Source organism: Cololabis saira, chromosome 1, assembly GCF_033807715.1.
Source record: "Cololabis saira isolate AMF1-May2022 chromosome 1, fColSai1.1, whole genome shotgun sequence".
NCBI classification, from domain to species: domain Eukaryota; kingdom Metazoa; phylum Chordata; class Actinopteri; order Beloniformes; family Belonidae; genus Cololabis; species Cololabis saira.
In genome coordinates, this window is record NC_084587.1 from 34773243 (window position 1) to 34785450 (window position 12208).

The 12208-nt window shown below is 40.2% G+C and overlaps 1 protein-coding gene across 1 annotated transcript; it reads right to left on the minus strand.

The window, feature by feature from the left end:
- Window positions 1–1093: 1093 nt before the first annotated feature.
- Window positions 1094–6844, minus strand: mcrip2 (MAPK regulated corepressor interacting protein 2). Its single transcript, XM_061721670.1, has 5 exons — window positions 6285–6844; window positions 6007–6076; window positions 4571–4704; window positions 3631–3738; window positions 1094–1496 (listed from the first exon to the last, which is right to left on the minus strand). The coding sequence occupies exons 1-5, from the start codon at window positions 6334–6336 to the stop codon at window positions 1426–1428; spliced, it is 435 nt and encodes a 144-aa protein (XP_061577654.1). The 5' UTR covers window positions 6337–6844; the 3' UTR covers window positions 1094–1425.
- Window positions 6845–12208: the final 5364 nt, after the last annotated feature.

The following is a 12208-nucleotide window of genomic DNA, read 5'->3' on the forward strand; positions in this document are numbered from 1 at the left end:
TGTAACTTCTCATCTGCATGTAACAACGGTTCATATGCATCTGGGAACCAATGAGAGCAGCAGCTGGAGTTTTGGACAGAAATGTCTCCCTCTTGTTTGATATAGGATTTGAGCTGTTGGGAGTCCTGGCTTTTCCTCTTTTTTTAGTTTTTTAAACCATTAAATATTAGCTGGTGAAAGGTCTGACCTGCAGGCGGGTCAGTTTAGCATCTAAACCAGGGGTCCTCAACCCTGGTCCTCGAGGGCCGGTGTCCCTGCAGGTTTTAGATGTTTCCCTGCTTCATTGCACCATGATACAAGTGACTGTGTCATCAACAGAATTGTGCAGCCCTGGATGAAAAGCTGATGACGATGATTAATTAGAATCAGGTGTGTTAAAGCAGGGAAACATCTAAAACATGCAGGACACCGGCCCTCGAGGACCAGGGTTGAGGACCCCTGATCTAAACTATTAAGCCAGGTTTTTTTTTAATGTACGCAGCATGTGATTTTACATTCATATGTGTTGTAACACGAGCACTGTCTTGCTGAAAAAAAGCACAAAAAACATGTCAATGCAGATTTAGAGAGAGCAACGTTTCCTTTCCAGATGTGCGAGCTGCCCATTCTGGTGCACTAATGCACCTTCACACCATCAGTGAATCAGACTTTTGAGTACAGAGGATGCTGGTGCTTCTGGGTCATGATTACATTCGGCTTCTTGATTCAGAGCTTTAACCTGCATCTGGGGAAGACATGACCAAATCTCATGGCATCAACTCCACAATGAGCTACTGTGGTAAAAGGTCTAGCTTTTATTAATGGTTTCTGTTCTCTTGTTGTGAATATGACATTAATTTCTGAGATTTGCAAGTTTAATTTTCTTTTAATGGACGTTAGTATTCTTCTTTAAGTCGGGACTGGAGTTCTTATTAAACACATCCCCGCCTTTAGGATATATAAAGTGAAATGTCTTCAAGAACAAAAAAAGGAAGTTTAGTTTCCTTATTTCAAGCCTTTCAGAGATGCTCATGATACCCAACATGTTTCATGGAAACATCAGGCTGGTAACCGGGCCTCATGAGCATTGAAGAAACTCCACCACACACGCACGTTTTTGAAAAACATTTTACTTTTTTACCTCTTCAGTAGCTTCATATCCAAACATCAGCCAAGCTGAGCAAACTTGAGGAGACGGAAGAAAACAAAAAACTCACGGCTTCTCATACGTCGTTCAAGTAGAGACGGGTCCTCAGACTCAGCAAAATATAAAGTCAATGCTGTCAGAGTTCACATTCAGGTCGCTGCTGTTGCACCAGCATGAAGCGCACAGCATCAGATCAGATTCACGCAGAGCACCGCAGATTCTGGATTCTGCCTCCCTCGCGACGAGTCGCCGGTGGAGCATCAGCTCCAGCTTTACCGTCCCATCCCGCAGCTCTTCAGTCACGACAGGTTGGCGATGTTGGCGAGGAAGCGCTGAGCCCACCACTCTTCAAGGTCTATAGGCACGAAGTCTGCACACAAACCATGGCAAGGGTTAAAGCTGCGCTTGTTATGTTGATAATTCATTCGGTCGTGTGATAAATTAAATTCCATCCATCCTTTTTCTATACCCGTTTTATCCTTTGCAGGGTCACGGGGGTGAGTGCTAACCTCTAAGCCTCCTTTCTGCCTTAAATTAAATTCCTTTGACGAGAAACAGATGAAAAGTCTACAGACAACATGGTCTTAAAGTTTGTTTGTTTTTTGTAAAAAAAAAAAAGACAGTCAAAATGTTTTCTCTCAGTATGTCTGCGTACATAAGTCTAACCCAGATGTGTGGTTACCATGATGGCCAGAATATCGAGAATTAGTGTGTTAATTAGGGTTGCCACCCGTCCCGTAAAATACGGAATTGTCCTTTATTTGAGAAAAAAATGTTGCGTCCCGTATTGAACTAATACGGGACACGATTTGTACCGTATTTTCCTTAACTTTTACACCATATTCTAGTTGAATTATTGAAATAAATTAACTTTTAGACCATATTCTTCACCTGTAGGCTATATTCTACATCTGGGCTGATGTGGACATACGTAGCATAGGAGGATATTTCAGTTGCTAGTATGGTTGTCTGTCTCTACAGTCATGCAAGTTCAATGCTTTTAAAGCACTTTAAACTTTAAATCAAAGCATTTTGTTTTTTCATATAAAATAAACACATTTTTATTCAGTTTAGAAGTTTTGGGGCTTTTTTTTTGGCTCCTGCGCTGCTGAAATCAGGGCGTCCCTTATTTCTATTTCTGAAAGGTGGCAACCCTAGTGTTAATGTTTATTCATCTGAACTAAACTCGTCCTCACTACATTCACCGTTTTGTAGCGTTTTACTTAATGGGCAAACACGTTGATAGTGACTGATGATTGGACAAAGTTTCGGGACTGTGCCACACTATTACCCTTGAAACTATGAAAACATGTGACCGATGTGGTCGATATTTGGTTCATAGCTTCTACATGTCTGGATGAATGAACTTTACATCAAAATAGACCGTTTTTCAGCAGCAGATGAGGACCAAAACCACCCGGCACCTTAAAGTATGACATGAAAGAAGACTGACAAGAGAAAATGTCACATTTCTATATGAAGCCGTTCTTGAAACGCTGTTATGTAGGCCCTCTAGCGCCCCCTGCAGTTGGACGACTGCAACACTCCTGGTCTTCCATTGACGGCTGTGTTCATGCTGCGTTCAGTCTGCAGTCGCAACCCATGCAGCCCTTTGCAGCCAAGTCATCACATTTGATTATTGCATAACTTAAAAATGGATTGACATGTAGGAAATGGGAGTTTTTAAATCAGCAGTCTTTTTAGACAATATACAACAACATTTAAGAGAATTGTGTAAACTGTCTTGGCAGACTTTGCTTTGCTTTTAAATTTTTCCTCTCATTTTATTTCTTTTTTCCATTTTCTTTCTAAGATATGAGCCAAAACGTAAAATTGCTTATTATAGTGGCATTTACTGGTCATTTAACTTTTTACAAACTTATGGATCAAGTTTGGTGATTTGGTGATTTTTGGTTTACCAGGAAGAAAAATAACAAGAGGGAATAAAACCACATCCAGCAGTTTGGACCCTAAAGACAAATCGCTACGTGTTTCAACTGAACTGTTGCAGATTTTCAGGTGACGACAGCCAAGAAAATATCCTGCTGCCTTTTGTTTCTGTTCTCCCCCCTAGGATTACCACGGCGTGGGTGACTGCAAATCCATAGAAAGACATTTTGGCAGAGTCAGTCAAGAAGAATTAAACCTGTCAAAAACCAGAGCCGACAGCTGTGTGAGTGACCGATCCAGGGCGAGTCACACCAGCCATTACTGGTTTGTCTGGAACAACCAGATCTGCGTAAAACCTGAGCCAGTTAAAAATTAAAGCAGATATTACAACAGCTACCCTCTGGCTGCAGATAAGGATAAACTCGTAGTAAAGGGAAGGTGAGATTACTCGTTCAAGGTTCAGCGTGCTACAGGGGCGGAGGAGAGTAATCTGATAGGATGTCGTAAACTACAAAGCACCATTAGACTTTATGAGGCTGGGTTTCCTTTGTTGTCAAACTTATTTGAAGTTTTACAGCAGGTGATTGGAAAGAGGGCGAGAAACAGCTACTTACTCTTCATCACAGTGCTGGGGGTCTTCTCGGTGTACTGGACGGGCCCCTGACCGACAGCTGCCTCTCCCCCGTCTCTGTCCTCCAGCTTCTGCTCCACCTCCTGCCATACTGCAAACAGTCACGCACACATGGTCGCGGAGTTTATCAGAGGACTTACGTCTGCATTTGGGAACTTTACATTACGTTCAAACATTTCTGACACTTTGTTTTTTTGTTATTTTTAAATTGGTGTAAGAAAACTGCAAAAGCAACAAATATTGTAGGGCAGATTTTAGCTTTTGAATTTAAATCAGCAGGCGGGCGACCTTGTGAGAAGACTGAACAGGTCTGTGGTGAATGCTTCTCATCTGGACTGAAGGATTTCCTGCTTAACTTAAAGATAAACCTCACGAGGAGGTGGAAGACGGGAACCGTTCAGCCAGTCTTTTACTGCTAACGCAAGGCTGTCAGACATAAGCAACAAACGCGTACAGTTTAACAGGGGATGAATGGTATGCTGTCTTAACATGTAAGGAGAGATTTAAGAACAATAACTGAACTTAAAGGCAATGAGGAGGTGTCTTTAATGAGATGTACCCATAGATTAGCTCCGGGACTCGGTGCCGCAGGTCTTCTTTTTTTGTCAGTCAGTTATATTTGAGTTAGTAGAAGCAGAATGTCCAACTGGTGACAGTTTATTACATCAAAACTCTCTAAAGTGCCTTTTACCAAGAGGACATTTAAAAAAGCTCAGAAAAAGGCTTTCAGTGGATTTCGTGGATTACAACTCATCAAAAAGGAAAGAAAATAAAACAATCAGAACGCAAAAAACGTTGCTCGTCTCCACAATGAAGTACAAAAACACAAAATGCAGGATGATCCACTTTCTCCACTGTCGTCCTCAGGACTTTGAGAAACGGCTGAGAGTTCTCCTTCCCCTCACCGATCCGAGGAGCCTCACCTTCGTAGACGAATCTGACGTTTTCCTCGTGTGCAGGAGTGAATCCGTCTGGCGGGCTCTGGCTCGTCTGTGTGGATGCACAGTTGTGGCGCTTCCCGTTACCACGATTGAACACAATCTTTGGGGATGGAGAGCTGGACAATGAAAATATAACATGCACATATATTACAAATGTGCTGCTGGTTTACAGGCGGCAGTATGAACTGACTTTGCTCATATTACTTGACAGCATAGGCCGATGCTTCATAGACCAAGTCTGCATCAAAAAGTTTATTTATTGAAGAAAAATGAATGATAACTTTTTTCCCAGACAACCTTTCAACTAGGAACAAACAGAACCTCATTTAACCATCTCCACTTGTTTTCAAACTCTATTTTTTTCTATTTTCCATTTCAGCTGCAGCTGTGCTAGAAATACACTTAGTTGCCACTTTATCAGACACACTGAGCCGAATTTGAGGTCTAATGCGTGAAAGCCGTGACTAGTATCTAAAAGTGTGAGTTTCTTCAGCAATTCCCCTCAACTTCTTCATTTTATTGGGGGTAGTGCTTTTGACTGTTATTAAACGTAATTAAAATGGTGCTTTAAAGAGGATACAACATGAAAATTGTTTTTTTTCCCGTGTATGAGAGCATCAATTTGGCGCCTCTGTTGACTACTAAATAAATGAAAAAAAAAAAAAAACTCCAACCACTTAGGTCTAAAAAAAAAATAAATAAATAAAAATAAATAAAAATAAAAAGGTAATTCAATGAACTAGCAGAGACTGGACATCCCAAAATCTTTCATTTATTTAAACATCTTAAAACATCTTCTATCTAGGGGCGTGTCTGACTCCACCCTCTATAACCAGCTGTTATAAACAGCTGTGTAGAAGTGGCTGGAAGAGAGCTATTGTACTCAGTCTGTGTGGTATTTTGACTAAACCCTGACACAGACATCTCAGGAAGACCTGGGAAAAATCGTGTCAAGTTTAAAAAAAAAAAAGAAAAATACTTGAAAAATACGTGAGAAGTTCCCAGAAAGGTTGTGTCCGATAATGGATGCCAGGCACGCAGGGTGTTACATGATCACACCCTAATGCACGTGCAGAGTATTTTGGGCCCCTGCTATACAGATAAACACTACTGGAATAAAAAGAAAATAAAATATAAAAAAAGGGCTGAATGAATGAAGACACTACTATCTCTATACTATCTCTGACCTGGGCCTTTTTAAATCTAAAATGAAAACGTATTTATTAAAGGTTGGTTTTTAATTCCCAGTAGTGTGGCGACCCTTTTTTATACTTTGCTCTTGATGTTTTACATGTTCATATGTTTTATTCTTGTTTTATTTTGCTGATTGTATTGTAGTTTATTATGTAAAGCACTTTGGTTCACCTGTAGGTCGATGTAAGGTGCTATATAAATAAAGTACATTTACATTGACTTACTTTGACGTGAGCCAAGATGTGGGCTTGAGTTTGGAGTCGTTGAACTTGCTCTCGACCTGTTGTGTAGGACCTGCAGGGCCAGAGTTTAGCGGTCAACGCTGCGGTCTGGAACAGGTCTGATGCCACATTGCATCACGACACTTAAGGCTGATTTATGGTCCTGCGTTACACCGACGCATGACCTACGGCGTAGGGGTACGTACCCTACGCCGTAGGCTCTGCGTCGATTTAACGCAGACCCATAATTCAGGCTTTAGATAACCTGCGGAGTCACTCACCTGTCCTCCGTTGTGTAACGAGTTTGCTGGGACCTCTGGTGATGGTGTACATTATAACCCCCACCTGGCGGAACCCCCGTCGGGTTAGTAACCGGCTCCGAACATTGAATGACTTGAACCAAACTAACTTCCAGTCAGCTCCGCCTCTAGCGGCGCGTCCCGGGTCCGGTGTCCCGGGTCAGCGGCTCCGGGGTCGGCGTGAGTCCCGCACCAGGCCCGCCGGGACTTGTTTTTTTTTAGGTGTATTAATGCGCCGCCGAGATCAGCAGGTGTCCAGCTGGGATGAACCACGTCCGCGCGGCGCCGTAGGCTGCGTGTAGGTCATTCAAGGAGACCGCAGGTCCACATGCCGGGGATCATGCAGGGGATCATGCAGGGGAGGCTGGACGATCCTCACGCCCGGGGATCGTGACAGTAGTCCCGGCCCGGCTCTATGTCTCCTCCGCACCGCTGGGGCTCCGGGCCTGGCAGTGGCGAGTCCGGCTGGCTGACAGTTTAAAAGGACAACGCACACTTTGCCTTCATAAGGACGGAGAACTACGATGCTGCGTCCGTCAAAGCAGCCGCAATGAAGAATAGAGCTTCTGGTCCGACATTTCAAAATAAAAGACCTCAGAGCCCTTTTAAAGGCAAGGTACATTTATTTATAAAGCACATTTCACACAACGAGCATGGACTCAATGTGCTCAAATACATAAACAAACAAACATACAAAATTACAGAATTACAAGATTTAACAGAAACAGACGGAATAATGTCAAGAGAAAAATAACAATAACCACAATAATTCCATTATAACAAAAATGCTATCACTCAGCCAACCATGTAGAGTTTAGTCAAACGCCTGTACAAAAAGGTAAGATTTTAGTCTGTTTTTTTTTTTTTTTTTTTTTTTTATTTTGTATTTTTTTGTACATCTAAAAAAAAAAGAAACAACACTTCATGAGAAGTTTAAGAAAACAACAACAAAACAAAGAATTTCATCCTTTAAAATGTGCTAACTTGTACAGTAGATTGTGGACAAACAAAGATAAAAAGACAATTGTCTTTGAGACCTGGACCTAGCTCTATCTCTTAAAATGTACACATTATATTGATCCACTTTCCCCCTGTGCTTTTTATTATCCCATCTGTGCCGTTTGTTAATGTCCTTTTCTTTTTTCCCCCTTTTTTCCATATATATTGTAAAATGTCTTAAAAATAAAGTTTAAAAAAAAAATGTGCTAACTTGATTTACATGTGCTTTTGAAAGAGGGCACTGTTGGAGCAGACCTTAGTTCCAGCAGAGAGTGGGGCCGTAGTGACTGAAAGCACCATGAGCAGATCTAGTGTGAATTCTAGGTATGATGAGAAGACTCTTATTTGATGATCTAAGGGATTTGTCCGGCATGTATTCAGTGAGCATGTCAACCATGTAGGAGGCAGCTAAGCCATTCATAGATTCAAAGACAATAAGAAGTACTTTAAAATCTTCTCTTTGTTTAACAGGGAGCCAGTGAAGAGAGGATAAAACAGGAGTGATGTGTTCATACCTCTTGGTTTTTGTTAGAATTCTGGCTGCAGCATTTTGAATAAGCTGGAGTTTATGTAACACTTGCTTTGTTAGTCCTGCAAAAAGTGCATTGCAATAATCTAATCTACTGGAGATAAAAGCATGAACCAACTTTTCTGATTGTGACAGAAGGCATCTTACTTTAGATATATTTCTGAGATGATAGAAGGCAGTCCTGGAGACATTAGCTATGTGTTTCTGGAAGTTAAGATCAGCATCTAACATAACACCCACGTTTTTGACAAGCTCACAAGGTTTTACTGACAGACAGAGGAGTTAATAAAGGGAGAATATGTTCAGGCGAATAAGCTCACCAATTTGTCTTTCTTTCTTTATTAAAACTGAGGGTGATGGACTATAAGGACCATAACAAAATCTTTGCCATGCTCATTTTGAGGATTTCTGTTGTGAACTTTGATGTGTGTCAGGAATCAATAACCTGCAGTAAAAATCAGAATCAGAATCAGGTTTATTGGCCAAGTCAGGTCAAACAAGACAGGGAATTTGACTCCGGTTATTTTCGCTCACTGTACAGTAAATAGACAAATGACACAATTATTTTTTTTTTAAGTGAAAGGTGTAGCAGTATGAGGTAGACATGGTAAAAACTATCAGTATCACCAATTAGAGGTCCATTCATTGGAAAGAGTTAATAGCTGGTTAGGATAATTTCACAAGAATTTTAAGGATTCTGTTTGGGAATATTTCTACACTTGAGCCTCTGGCAGTAATATATCACTTATAAGTGGCTTGATGTAATCAGATTAGTTTTGAAACCAGGGAAGTTTGAGCCAAAGTTTTTCAGCTGAGTAACTACAAGTCACTATGACTCCTACTAATGTAAGTAAACATTTCAAAAGATCTGGCCTCACTCAGGTTTTAAATACGGCATATTAGACTGACTTCAGAAGGTGCAACAGAGCAGGTAGAATGAAACTGGGTCGATACATCATCCTCTTTTTGATGTCATCTTGTTTTAGTTTGATGTTATGGTCAGTCATTTGCTGGTATTTAATTCAACCAGTTCTTCCCTTTACCCACTGAATATCCCCCTGTGCGACATCCTGAAACAGAGACCTAACGTCAGATCAGTCTCCTTCTGTTTGTGTATTATTCCTTTCCTAAAACTCCACATACACTTTACTCCAAAAACACTTTTACTTATAGCAGGCAAATAGTTCTGATTCACGTGTCAACAGTACCTTTTTGTACAATCAGACTTATTTCAATGTTTATTAACAAACTTCTCTGCAGTCAAACAGGGTTTCCATGTGCTTTTGTAAAAACTTAGATGCATTTTTTTTACTTTCTTTTTTTTAAATTGGTCTTTCAGATTCTGCTTGACTGCAACATTTCCTGTGCATATATATTTTCTGAATTATATCAGTAGTAAACTGACACCAGAAAACCCTATTGGATGCTCTAATAGCCTCCTGGTTTGTAGGCATAAATTATTGTACATTGTTTAGAAGCTGAGAGAACTGTGAAGTGTATAATATTAATGCCATACACTTCTCTAAGCTGCTTAAGACTTCTCAAAGCTGTAATGCGCTTTAATTAGTATTTCTAAAGCCAGATTTCCTAATCATGACATAATCCACAATAGTCCTAAACCAGATCTGGCCCCTTGGCAGGAGCTATTTTTGAGATCAGGACTCTTGGGGTATCCAAAGTTTTGCATTGAGTCTCTTAATTTCATTAAACTCTGAAACAAAATGTCAGGGCTCTTATTTTGAAGTTGGAGCAACCTGGTTTCCGGTCGTGTTTCCGTCTAGACCAGACCTCTGGGCAACCCCCCTCTATGACGTCATAGGACGCCCATAGGGGAGCTTTGAAGGAGGAATGGTCACCTTTCACCTATTTAAATACTTTTGCAAAGATAGATACCGTAAAAAGTTTATACAGTAATGAAGTAGTCACAGGACAAGTATTTCTGATGTTACTGACTTTACTTATAAACATAATGTCACTGCTCAATGATTAAAAGACAAATACATTTTGGCCTTTAATGGATATTTTCCTCCTCTTTGACTTGATTCTTCTTGTCCCATCCATGATGTCTCAGCATTTTATTTTATTTTTTTAGTTGATTGAAATCTTTATTTCGAGCATACATAAAAAAACTATTACACAAAACAACAAAAAAAAGATTATAAATAAACAGTCATTAAACAACATCAAAGGGAAATAAACCTTCATGCCCGAAAAGGAGTAGGAGGAAGTAAAAAACTTATGAGGTCCTACCCCTTGTTTCTATTTAAATTTTGCTTGAAAATAAAAATAAGAAAAAAATATAACAGCAAGCTTTACTACTTTATCAAAAAAAATTATTCCTGTTATTACCTTATGAAAATAGTACAGCACTTCATTACAATATTATACCTCAGCATTATAAATATAAATATACTTGAACATTATAAATACATTATATACACCAGAGCAATTATAAATAATAATAATATACATATACAATATATATATATATATATATATACATATACATATATATATATATATATATATATATATATATATATATATATATATATATACATATACATATATATATACATATATATATATATATATATATATATATATATATATATATATATATATATATATATATATATATATATATATATATATATATATACATCTTATCATAAACAATATAATCATTATTATATATACCATTTTATATACATACATTATGCTGAATCCCCACACAATCACTACCTCATGTCTCCGCTTCCCTGTATTTGGCGAAAATCTTTTCTTTGTATTTGCTTTTGAACCTGTAGATGGTTTGACATTGTTTCAGCTCCTTACTCAGACTGTTCAATAGCCAGTATGGTTAATGTTTTAGCTGGACCTGTTGATAACAGCCATCTGAGGTGTAAAAGCTGCAACCACAATAACCTTTGTTGTTTTCCAGGTGGAAATCACCTGTGTGTGAGCCCCCAGCCAGCGTTTAGCTACTGAAGATAAGCGGGGACAAGAAGGAGCTCAGACAAGCTTATCTGGTAAGCTATCTAACTTCTCTGCACACACACACACACACACACACACACACACACACACACACACACACACACACACACACACACACACACACACACACACACACACACACACACACACACACACACACACACACACACACACACACACACACACACACACACACACACACTCCATTTGACCTAATCATCAACATTCAGGCTTGACACTCACACTGCTGAGTAAAGTAGCACAGGTACCATGACTGCTGCTAAAGATGATGTTTGCCATAGAGATGCTTCAGAACCACTTTGGTAAAATGGATATGCCCAAATAATTGAACCTGACACCTGTGAAGAAATCTGCAGATATAGGCTGATATAGACAAGGCTGATCACAGACCAAAACCCTGTACAGAAAGCTCCGTAGCTGATTGTAAAGAAAAATGGAGAACACTGGGTAGATGTAACGTGTGCTTGGGCCCAAAACACATAGCCAAACTCTGCCAAGTTAAAGGTGCTGCATGTGTCCAGTGTAGTCGCAGACACAACCAGTCAGTTTGCAACCAAAGTGAAGCAAAGCTAAACGCTGACAGTGGCAGTACAGATACTGTGGTATCCTCTGTGTCCAGCATGGCGAAACAGAGAGCGTATGCTCAAAATACAGTACTGCTTCAAACAGTCAAGGCATGGACAGCTGGACAGATGGACAGAGGGCGCAGCAGGGAGAAACATTATACACGTTCTGTTAGACGGAGGCAGGAGAAGCCTCGTTCATGAGGGTACGAGGCAAGAGACACTGCATCGTGCACACGTTTGGATCCACTTCTGAGAAAACACAGCGAAACATCATGAACGTGTCATTGGAGAATTTGTGTTGAACACGTGTGATAAATGTTCCAATCTCATTCATCCAAGAGGAGCTAAAGAGAAGTGGTTTGCAGCTGATGATCCAGAATTGACAGTATTAACAGGAGCAGACTATTACTGGCAAGCAGTGTCTGGCAAAGTACAGAGGATGACTGAAACATTAGTAGCCATAGAAACCAGCTTCGGATGGTCTCACCACCCAGTGCTCCAAGCGCCACCTGCATGCACATCAGTTTAGGTGAAGACAGTCACATCTGAAAACAGTGGCAGGCCTTCTGGGAAGTGGAGTCCCTGGGTATTGTTGATGAGCCACCTCAGAGTTGTGAGGAAACAGAAGCTCTTCAGAGTTTTGACCACCTGCTAGATGCGCTAATCAAATTGATCCTCCACAAGATAGCTTTCACTGCAGATATCACCAGGGCGTTCCTACAAATAAAGGCAAAGATGATGTCAGGTTCTTGTGGCTCCACGACCCTCCAACTAAAGACTGTGAAAATGAG

Excerpts from the sequence above, each read along its gene's own strand:
- mcrip2 (XM_061721670.1), bottom strand. The coding sequence starts at position 6,336 with ATGTACACCATCACCAGAGGTCCCAGCAAACTCGTTACACAACGGAGG. Across the intron at positions 6,077-6,284 it reads CGTTACACAACGGAGGACAG|GTCCTACACAACAGGTCGAG; the intron begins GTGAGTGACTCC and ends CTGGCCCTGCAG. Across the intron at positions 3,739-4,570 it reads CGTCAGATTCGTCTACGAAG|TATGGCAGGAGGTGGAGCAG; the intron begins GTGAGGCTCCTC and ends GACTGTTTGCAG.